Consider the following 11299-nt stretch of genomic DNA (forward strand, 5'->3'; position numbering starts at 1 on the left):
CCTTGTCCACCCACAGACCCTGAACCTTACCACGGGGCGAGCGAAGTGGTCCTCAGACAGGCCAAGATCCATCACACGCTCTGGGCAGCGGAACTCTGGTTCCCCGGGAGGCAGCTCAGGCAGGCGTGCTGCAGCGGGGCAGGTGGGGAGGGTGGCAGAGAGATGAGTCAGCCCACCACCCCAGGAGGGTGCTGCGGAGCCCTCAGGGAGCAGGGAGCCCACAGAGGTGCCCAGGGAAGCAGGTCTCTACTCTGGGGTGAGCCCTGCGTGCACCTGCAGAGGACCCTGTGTCCTCGTGGCGACAGGACAGAGCCGTGCAAAACCAGGGCTACAGAAACATGCCAGTTTCTAAGGCTCACAGCTTGGGTGTGCATCTGTGGACTGGAGGAGGACCTCTGAAGGGCTACACGCTGGAACATGGGAGCCCCTGTGTGGACTCTGGCACCCTGTGGGCTCAGTCTGCAATCTCAGGGCTCACATCCTGCTGACCTCTCACCCTGCAGGTCTCGGCTCTGAGTTCACACCCCAAGTGTTCCCCGAGGGCGCACCTGCTGTGTGCGGCCCCTGGGACATGGCAGACAAGACAGTGACACATCCCCGCCCAGGGGCGTGTTCATTCTCCTGAGGATGGACCAGGGGGAAGCAGTCTGAACTGTGAAGAAGCCACCTGCATGCCCCCAGGGAGGAACCACCTGAGGATGGGGGCTGGTGTGAGCAGGGCAGACCACCTACACAACCCCACCCCCGGAATCCACCTTGAGAAGTAATGTCCGGGGCCTCCTCGCCAGCCCCCTGCTCATGCTGCTGCTTGTTGAAGGGGTTGAGATGGACCTGCCGGAACCGGGCGAGCTTCTCGTCATATTCCATAGCACCCCACCTGCGGACAGCCGGGAAGAGCAGAGGTGGGTATCCAGCACTCAGGTTCACTGGGGTCCCCTTCCCTTTTCAAGTGCCTGAGGTATCAGAGGGGAGACCTGGCCCCTCTCACTTCCCAGAGGGTCCAGGCCAAATATCCCCACACCACGGCCTCCCCCCCAGAACCCCTCCCCAAGCCAGCTCAGCCCCCACAGCTGGCCCCTCAGTGAGAGCAGTGATGCCCAAGTCACCGATGGGGCAGGCAGGGCTGGGGGTGCCCAGCCAGACCTCCAGCACAGAGCCCCTTTGGTCCCGTGCACATCGCCTGGCCAGCCAACACTCAGTGTCTCCCTCTTGCCCAGGACCCAGGGTGCTCCTTCCTTGTCAGAGCACTCAGAAAGCCTGGCCAGCAGAAGGCTCAGTGCTGATGCCAGGGCTCAGGCCTGCCCTGCCACCTGCAGTGTGACCCAGGGCAGGACCGACCTTAACACTGCCCTGTGGAGAGGCCTTCTGAATGCTGTATGACCACCATGCGGCCTGAGCCCACGGCTGGCCCCACACCCCGGGACCCAAGGGCACAGGCAGCTAGTGCTGAGCTCACAGCTGGGAGCTCAGCAAACCACAGACACACAGGGCTGGTGGCTCCTAAGACAGAGGCCCACACTTAACTAGCTGACCCACATTCCTTAGCTTCTCTCTGCTCCAAGGACAAATGAGTTCACAGGAGGCTGAAAGATGTTTTCAAAACTTTGTAGGAAGGACATGGATGTTGGCTGTGCTCTGCTGACACCTGGGTTGCAGTCTGAATAATCTGTAATTATAAAAGGCAATCCTATGACTCCTGTGTGCCCACACACACACTGAAAGGAAAACTGAGCCAGCGGCGATGGCCCGAGGCCACCCTCCACCCGTAGTGTTGCCCTGCACCTGGGTGGGGACCCCCACACCTCTGCGGGACCTGTCTGCCTCTAGAAGGATGTGGGTTGAAAGTTCTGGACCAGTAGAACTGGCACCTGCAGACCAACTACCTGTTGGTCAGAGCAGGGCAGGACACGGTGCCACGAACCCAAATCCCTATCTCCCTTATAACTTGAGGTCTCTGGGAAGCTCGCAAACTGTTCAGCTCTGATGCCCAGTGCCTCACCAGATGACAGGAACCACAGTGCCCAGGGAAGCCTCCAGAATGCAGGGGAGACCCAGCTGTCCCTATACTCACCAGCCCCTTCTTCCCAAGTGGTGAAGAATCCCTGGGCTGCTCACCCCCAGGCTTCATTCAACTGAGACACAAATAAACTTCTGTTTAAACTACTGTTATCAGGAGGAGGATTTCTGTCTCTTGCAGCCAAAACAGATCCATACTAATGACCCCCAACAGACTGTGATCAGCAGGCAAATTGGCCCTACTCAAATCCACACTCTATCAGCTCTAGCTGTGTGACCTTGGGCAAATGCCTAAATCTTTCTGTGCTCTTGAGCTGTCATGTTTCAAGCAGGGATAATAATAGTATCCGCTGTAAAGAGTTACTGTCTAAACGAGACTACAAACTGGAGAGTAAGCACAAGTGCGTGGCAGTCAGTCCAGCCCCCAAAGACTGGAGGGTCAGGAGCCACCCCCATGGGTCTCTCCTCAGAAACCTCTCAGCATTTTACAATACAGCCAGAGGCATTAGAGAGAACAGGATGACATTCCTGAAAAAACTAGAAACAGACTTGCAATATGATTGTGCAATGCCACTCCCAGGCACACATCTGGAGAAAACTGAAATTCAAAAAGATATACACACCCAGCATCCATCAGAGCACTATTCACAATAGCCAACACATGGAAAGAACTTACATGTCCATCAACAAATGAGTGGATAAAGGTGTGGTACAAATACACACAATGGGGAGAAGGAAATGGCAACCCACTCCAGTGTTCTTGCCTGGAGAATCCCAGGGACGGGGGAGCATGGTGGGCTGCCATCTATGGGGTCACACAGAGTCGGACACGATTGAAGTGACTTAGTAGTAGTAGTAGTATACTGTATTGGTGTTTTGCTTTCTGGCTTACTTCACTCTGTATAATCAGCTCCAGTTTCATCCACCTCATTAGAACTGATTCAAATGTATTCTTTTTAATGGCTGAGTAATACTCCATTGTGTATATGTACCACAGCTTTCTTATCCATTCATCTGCTGATGGACATCTAATTCTTTAAAATCTCTTGCCCTCTGATCAGCAATGGGGATTTGGTTTTTTGGAACATGAGTCCAGCTTCTTCCCAGGATTGTCAGCTTTCCCAATAAAGCTATCTTTGCTTTTACCCAAAAAAAAAAAATACACACAATGGAATGCTGCTGCTGCTGCTGCTGAGTCGCGTCAGTCGTGTCCGACTCTGTGCGACCCCATAGACGGCAGCCCAACAGGCTCCTCTGTCCCTGGGATTCTCCAGGCAAGAACACTGGAGTGGGTTGCCATTTCCTTCTCCAATGCATGAAAGTGAAAAGTGAAAGTGAAGTCGCTCAGTCATGTCTGACTCTTAGCGACCCCATGGACTGTAGCCTACCAGGCTCCTCCGTCCGTGGGATTCTCCAGGCAAGAGTACTGGAGTGGGGTGCCATTGCCTTCTCCGTCACAATGGAATATTAGCCATAAAAAAGAATGAAATAATGCCGTTTGCAGCAACATGGATGCAACTAGAGATTCCCACACTAAGTCCAAAAGACAGATACCATAGATATCACTTAAATGTGGAGTCTAAAATATGACACAAGTGAACTTATCAGCAAAACAGAAACAGACACACAGATGTGTCAAGAAAACAGACTCGCAGTTGCCAAGTGGGGGGGTGGGGGTTGGATTGGGGTTATGGGGTTAACAGATGCAAACCATTATACAAAGGATGTATAAACAAGAAGATCCTACTGTATAGCACAGGGAAATATATTCCACATCCTGTAATAAACCATAATGGACAAGAACATGAAAAAGATATCTATATCTGTAACAGAAGCACTTTACTGTACACCGGAAACTAACACAACATTGTAAATCAACCACGTTTAAATTTTTAAAAATACATAAAATGCACACGTTCTTAGGCCTTGGTCAGAAAGAAAATAAAACATGGCCTGAGGAGCTCAAAGGCAGGAACACTGCTCAGCTGCCCTCCTCTGGAATACAAGCCCTCCAGGAAATCGCATCTCTCATTAAGCTCCTGATGGGTAGGCCAGGCAGAGAGGCCATGGATGAGTGAGTGACTGGGGTAACCTGACCTCTTTCAGCCTCAGTTCCTCTCCTGCCAAAGTTAAGAAAATTGCATTTTCCAGGGAGAAGGGGGTGCCTGGAGCAGCCAGAAGGGGTCCTAATGCAGGGGCCCAGCAGACAAAGTGTGCAGCCACTGGCTTAGAGGAGAGCAATAGCCACCCTCACCACCCGACCAGGTTCACCCACATCTCACCCACATCTCAGCTCTGCACCCCAAATTCAGGCCTGACCTCAGACAGGAGCAGGCCAGAAGGTGGACACTGAGCAAGCAGCATGCAGGACACCCACTAGTCCACTGTCTCCCCTTCTCCAGAGACCTCCTCTCACCAGGGTCAGGGTGAGGAGCCCACGACTTTGCAACTAGAGGACCCTGAGAACAAAGCCCAACATCTCTCAGGCCCTGAGGAACACAGGGCTGAAGCTCAGATGTGCCCAAACCAGCCTTGCCCGTTCTGCTTGTGACACAGCCACCAGAGGTCCTGTCCTCACCCGGCTACCACCAGAGGTCCCTAAACTTTGCACCAGAGGGGACAGGGCAAAGATGCACCCTAGCTGCTCACGGCCATGAGGAGGCCTCCAGGACCCCACCGGGAGCAGGGCCGATACTGTCCCTTTAAGGATTGCTTGCCACTGAAGCTTGGCAGCGCCACCCCCACCTCTGGGTGACGCCACCCCAAGAGGGCCTCCCCCACCCTCACCCACAACAACAGCAGCAACATACACTCTGGGGACCCTCGCTAAGTGGCTCCGCACAGGGCCAGCTGTCTTCCACCACACCCCGTCCGTTTAAGAGATGAGGAAACAGGCTCAGAGTGGTCCAGCCCCAGAGCACCGTGGCACAGCGGTGGGGTCCCTTCTGCCCTCTCGCATCCCACAGACGCGCGCGGTGACAGCTGGAAGGGGTGACAGTGTGCCCGAGGACGGCCTTCCCAGCTAGACCCTGACAGAGCGGGATCGGGGCCGCTGAGGTCCCCAAACCCCTCTGCCCCCAGGTGATCGCCCGGGAGTCTGAATCCTGCTTTGCGCCCGGGCCTGGGCCTCGGCCGGGTTCCTCGCCCCCTACGCCCCGGTGTCCACTTCGGGAGAGAGGCTCCCCGGGCTCCGGGGCGCGGCGGCCCGAGCGTCCGAGTCCCCGCCACCCAGAACCCCGCCCGCGCCCCTCCCGCCGCTCACCTGACCACCGCCGCCCCGGTTACATTGTAGCCGCCCCGCCGGGCTCGTTACAGCGTATCCATCGCCGCCCTAAATACACTGTATCCGCCTCGCTCGCTGCTGCCTCCTGCGGTCGGGAGGCTCACGACACCGGCGGAGTCTGCGCGTCCCACTCCCGGACTCAGGCCTCCACCTCCCAGTCCAAGAAATGGGTGACCCTTCATGCCAATTGTTGAAGATGGTGTGAAATAAAATTCACGCTTCATGGAAGACAAGGAAAATTTAAACACGAAAAATTTCTTTGCCCTTTACCCGCCTCTCTCCTCGCTGTGCATCTGATCTGCATTTATGCATCTGCCAAACCACCCCCATCAGCAGAAACGCCTCCTGGAATCCAGCACATCTGCTTAAGGTCACTTCCTGAACTTCTTTGCCAACAAAGGTTCTTATAGTCAAAGCTGTGGTTTTTCCAGTAGTCATGTATGGATGTGAGAGTTGGACCATAAAGAAAGATGAGCACCAAAGAATTGATACTTCCAAATTGTGGTGCTGGAGAAGAGTCTTGAGACTCCCTTGGACTGCAAGGAGATCAAACCCGTCAATCCTAAAGGAAATCAACCCTGAATATTTAATGGAAGTGCTAATGCTCCTTGGAATCTGAAGCTCCAATACTTTGGCCACCTGATGGAAAGAGCTGACTCATCAGAAAAGACCTTGATGCTAGGAAAGACTGAGGGCAGGAGCAGGGGACAACAGAGGACGAGATAATTGGATGACATCACCAACTCGATGGACATGAGTTTGAGCAAACTCTGGATGATGGTGAAGGACAGGGAAGCCTGAAATGGTGCAGTCCATGGGGTCACAAAGAGTTGGACACAACTTAGCAACTGAACAGCTTCTTGATCTTGTGAGGGGCCATGATGAGCTTAGATTTGAGTTGTGTGAACTGTGGATTCGGAGAAGGCAATGGCACCCCACTCCAGTACTCTTGCCTGGAAAATCCCATGGATGGAGGAGCCTGGTGGGCTGCAGTCCGTGGGGTTGCTTAGAGTCAGACATGACTGAGCGACTTCACTTTCACTTTTCACTTTCATGCATTGGAGAAGGAAATGGCAACCCACTCCAGTATTCTTGCCTGGAGAATCCCAAGGACGGCTGAGCCTGTTGGGCTGCCGTCTATGGGGTCGCACAGAGTCGGACACGACTGACGCGACTTAGCAGCAGCAGCAGCAGCAGCAAACTGTGGATTACGCTCCTGTGCTCTGTCTCAAGAAACTTGTATAACTGTGACTTAACTTCTAATGGCAAAACAGTCCTTGGAGCTTTCTGAGATGCTGTTCTTGGCTTATAATCCTCAAATTTGAATTGAATAAAAATTTCCATTTCTTTCTTAGATCACCTGATTGATTTTTTGCCCACAATGGTAAGGTTGGGGCGGGGGTGGGGGTGAGGCAGCACTGACTAGATTTTCCATAATCACAAAAGTTTTTATTTAAATAAAAAACCAAACACTCTTTTAAAAATTGGTGGGGCCTCCCTGGTTGTCCACTGGTTGACTCCACACTCCCAATGCAGGAGGCCCAGGTTTGATCCCCGGCTGGGGAACTGGATCCCATATGCTGCAAGTAACGGTTTACACATCATAACTAAGGTTCAGTGCAGCCAAATTTAAAAATATATGTGTGTGTGTGTGTGTGTGTGTGTGTGTGTGTGTGTGTGTATAAGAAAAAAATGGTGTTTGATTTTCTTTTAAACCCTAGCAATTGTGGGGAAAATGGAATAGGTGATAGCTGAGCAGAAGCAGCAGCTGTGTTTGCCTCCACCATGTTCATCACTGGTGAGGGAGAGGTTACTGCGATGCTACCCATTTCACAAAGGAGGAAACTGAGCCACCGTGAGACAAGGGGCTGTTCAGTCCAGATGGGAGAGGTGTTGGAGAAGCCTACTGCTCTCGAGAGGCCCCTGCTATGGTTCTCTCCATAATTCTTGTCACTGCCCAATGTCCTACATCTTGTACTTTTTCACTTGATTTTTGTCTTTCTCCACGGGCACCCCCAACCTCCACCTGGCACCAGAAACTAAAGGCTGCAGGCAAGGGTTTTGTTTGCTTTCTTCACTGCTTTGGGGCCTAGAACAGTTCCTAGGTACATAGGTGCTTAGTTTCAGGGACTAAGGAAGAGCTGGCCTCACTTCACTTGTGCCCCCCTCCCCCACCGACAGGGGCCCAGCCCGACTCTGACTCAGCAGGGAGAAGGCTGGCGCAGCCCCAGAATGCAAGGAGCCAGACAGTAAACAAAGATGCACATTAGTAAGAGACGTGAGGCACAGCAAGAAAATAAACAGGATGACAAGGCAGCCGACAAGTTCTCACTCCCCAGTGCTCCCAAGGGTAAGAATGAGGGAGGTGGGGGACAGTTGGGGGAATGTTCAGGAGCGGCCCTTGTAAACATGCTGGAAAGTGTGGGAATCTTGGGGAGACTCTAAGCTACCTTATAAATGGCTCCTGCTGGAGGAGAACACAGCCCTCCTCCAAAGGCCCTTGGAGAAGGAGACAGGGAAACGCACAGAAGCACGCACAGCCATGTCCCCATTGCACCTGGGCTCAGCAGCGCCCCAGGGAGCAGATTCCCATCAGTGTCGGGGTCCTGGTCTGAGGAGGGTGCCTTCATACCCCGCCCATGGTGACTCAATTCCCTTCAGCTCTGCCTGACTCTATCCAGTCTTGGACCCCCTGATCCAGACTTGGAACTCTGATCCATCCTCTTTGGGAGGACCACCACCCCCATCCCCACCCACACTTGTGCTGGCGGCGAACTCCACATCCAGTCGGCATGCTGGGTTTTATCACAGTCATATGTGCACCTGCTCATTTATTATTATCTAAGCAAGATGTTTTCTTTCCAATGAGTCCATCTGGAATTTCAGCTCCCAAAATATGAGTAGGACATGTCCTTTTCCACTGGAGAAACTGCCCTAAAGAGGGGATGTGCCCTGCCAGGTGGCGTGGCAGAGTTGAGGGTCACCTGTATCCCACACTCACTGTCCCCCTTCACATCTGCTGTGGTTCCCACAGTGGTGGGAGCAGTGACAACTCCAGTATCCTCCTGTGTTCCTGCCCCCGGCAGCTGGGGTCTTGGGGCAGCTTTGTCTATCCCCAGGCTTCAGCCTCTTCCTTGAAAGTATCCGCCTCACAAGTCTGTAGGGATGTGTAACATAGTGGATGATGAGTTCAAGGCGGCTGGGCCCCCAGAACAGGCCCAGTGAAAGGCTGGCCAGCCCCTAGCCTAGGCTTACCCCAGCTTTGTAACTGAGGAGTAATCTCTTGGTACAAACATGTCCCCAGAAATGATGCTATTTGTTCATCTGAAATCCCAGTGTGACTGGGCATCCTGGATTTGCTTTGGCTGCCCTGCCCCTGGGTGTGAGGCCATCTGCTGGCCCCTGAGCAGCTCTGCATGCCAGGCTGAGGGTGTGCCCAGGACAGGAGTGTGCCCAGGTCTGGACACCCCTGGCCCATTACCAGGCTGAAAGGAACAGACCGATCTGAAGGCAAATAGCCAAGGAGGTAGGTGGTGCCAAAGGCTGCCCGAGAGCGCCTGCTGTCAACACTGCATGGTGCTGGGCCAGTCAGAGCCCTCTGTGAGGCTCACGTGAGATGGAGCAACCCCTGAGTGGGCTGCCCCCCTCTTGTCCAGGTGCGCCTGCAAATACACACCCCTCAGCAATAGTCACAGGTAAATGAGCACTAATGCTTAGGGCTCTCGATATGGGCCACATGCTGTCCCCGCCACTTTCCGTGTGTGTTCCCAATTGCAGGTGCACAGCGAACCACTCTGAAATGCAGTGACATGGAGTACAGCCATTCACCCCGCTCAGGGCCGCGTCTGCTCCACCATGCCTGTGCTGTGAGGGTGAGGAATGAGGCCATGACTGAGGAACACAGGAGAGAACTAAAAGGCCTCTCATCAGAAAGGGGGCTGGAGCCTCAAGGGGTAGGGCTGAGGGACTCTGCAGGGGGAAGGGAGGGGGGGCTGGAGGAAGGACAAAGAGAAGACTCCCCCACAAGGGCTGGAGTGGGTGTGGTCCAGGGGAGAAGGCGGGGTGGCCCCAGTAGGCCAGCTTCATCTACGTGACCTGAGCCAGGATGAAGTTCTCACCGTGCAGGTGCTCAGGAGGGATGTGTGATTGCAGCTGTCTGAGCAAAGTGGAGTGGAGTGGGCCGGCCCACTGCTGTACTACCTGCCAACTGGCAGATGCTCCTCTGAGTCCCACTTCTTGCCAGGGAAACTAGTGGCCTCAGTGTGAAGGTTAAACCCTCAGGAGAGACCCCACAAGATCGTGGACCCAGAGCCCAGCATGAACACCGGGATATCAGGAGCCTGGGGCACCCTTGTCAACACTCAGTGGGTGACTCAACCGTCTGGGGATCATGGAGAGCCTGCAGAACCTGGGCTGTGGACACCCTTCCCCCCAACAGCGTGGAGGCTGCAGTCTTGTGAAGGTGGGGTCGGAGGGCCCTGCACAGGCTCACACGCTGAAAGCTGGCCGCCTTCAGGGCCAGCAGTGCAGTGGACTTCAAGCCACCCAGCACAGAGCAGGTGCCCAGAGCATCCGCTCAAGCCTGAGCCCAGGATGTGGGCCCTCTTGGGGCTTCTGTTCCCCGGTCCAGATCAGCCCCTTTGGCTTCTCTTTGCTCAGGTACCCACCCGGAGGGGGGCATGCAGGGGTGGGGTATGAGGAGGCTCAGGGCACCAGGGTTGAGGCTCGTCCAGCTCTGTGCGTGCTCACCCGGGCCCCAGGCAGACAGCAACTCTGGGTTCCATTTCTCTTGTAGGAGGAGGGGTGGCCAGATTTGCCCCTATCTGTGGGACCCTGGGTGCCCTGCAGCCATGGAAATGATCTCCAGAAGGCATGTGGGGCCAGAACTTTGCTCCCAGCGCCCCTGCACCCAGGTGTGGTGGCCACAACTTGCTGACCCAACCAGCCCTTCCCTGGGGTTCAAACCCCCACCTTCCAACACACCACATTTTCTGGGGGAATCCTCAAGCTCCTTACTTCCTCATATTTGTTTGGTTCTCAGCCACCTGCCTCTAACGTCTGGCACACAGAGAGGCCAGGGGAAAGCTCTCCAGAATGAGCCACCCTGGAGGGTTGTCCTGAGCTGCCTGAGAGCACGTCTGGGGTTTGAGGATGAGGCTCCTCCAGGCATGGCCATCTCTCCCAACACTACTGCCAGCAGCTCCCCTACCATGGGCAGCACCTTAAGACACCTGCAGTTTCCAAGCACAGGTCTGTCTCAACCCCTCCCACTTGTCACTTGTCTTGCCTCCGCCAGGCCTCCCCATCTGCTCTCCTTACCTCTTCTGGCCCCATCTTTTTAGAAAAAGAGGAAAACTCCAGCACCCGGCATGGGTATCTGACAGCAATAAATTTATTAAATATCCCCCCCAAATATAAACAGAAACCAGTTAAAAAAAAAAAAAAAAACAACATGAAACATCAGGCCTGGAGCTAACAATAAAGCAGAGACAGGAAACGGATTTGACCTAAGGCCGAAGATAGCTGAGAGAACTCACGCAGGGCAGGGATGCTGTAAATACTGGAGGAAAAACACTCGGGAGCCCCAGGGTGACATGACTGAACCTCGTGGGGGTAAGATTGGGGGTGTGTCAGTGGCTACATGGCTCGGGGGACAGACCACTTGGTCCTGGCCGCAGCCGCGTCCCACCCCTTCAGCTGCTTCACTTGGGGCCCTGGGCCTCGGATTCCTCCTCATCGTCTTCGTACATCTCGCCCTCCTCCTCGGCCGTGGCGTCCTGGTACTGCTGGTACTCGGACACCAGGTCGTTCATGTTGCTCTCGGCCTCGGTGAACTCCATCTCGTCCATGCCCTCGCCCGTGTACCAGTGCAGGAAGGCCTTGCGCCGGAACATGGCCGTGAACTGCTCCGAGATGCGCTTGAACAGCTCCTGGATGGCCGTGCTGTTGCCAATGAAGGTGGAGGACATCTTCAGCCCACGGGGTGGGATGTCACACACA

At 54.5% G+C, this 11299-nt stretch overlaps 2 protein-coding genes across 5 annotated transcripts in view; both read right to left on the reverse strand.

Moving 5' to 3' along the window:
• The window catches only part of DEF8 (differentially expressed in FDCP 8 homolog (mouse)), a 16647-nt gene extending 11290 nt beyond the window's left edge, over window positions 1–5357 (reverse strand). The window contains exons 1-4 of one of the 4 annotated variants that reach the window (XM_010843924.1): window positions 5279–5341; window positions 1537–1666; window positions 756–877; window positions 31–128 (exon numbers count right to left, since the gene is read on the reverse strand). In XM_010843924.1, coding sequence (XP_010842226.1) covers window positions 31–128; window positions 756–877; window positions 1537–1538 — 222 coding nt within the window. In that variant the 5' untranslated portion in view covers window positions 1539–1666; window positions 5279–5341. The other 3 variants (XM_010843925.1, XM_010843927.1, XM_010843926.1) reach the window with 3 other exon arrangements.
• Window positions 5358–10680: 5323 nt separating this feature from the next.
• The window catches only part of TUBB3 (tubulin, beta 3 class III), a 9263-nt gene continuing 8644 nt past the window's right edge, over window positions 10681–11299 (reverse strand). The window contains exon 5 of the mRNA XM_010843930.1: window positions 10681–11178. Coding sequence (XP_010842232.1) covers window positions 11002–11178 — 177 coding nt within the window. The 3' untranslated portion in view covers window positions 10681–11001. The remainder of the gene's footprint in view (window positions 11179–11299) is intronic.

This window comes from Bison bison, unplaced genomic scaffold (assembly GCF_000754665.1).
Source record: "Bison bison bison isolate TAMUID 2011002044 unplaced genomic scaffold, Bison_UMD1.0 scf7180017864192, whole genome shotgun sequence".
Taxonomy (NCBI): domain Eukaryota; kingdom Metazoa; phylum Chordata; class Mammalia; order Artiodactyla; family Bovidae; genus Bison; species Bison bison.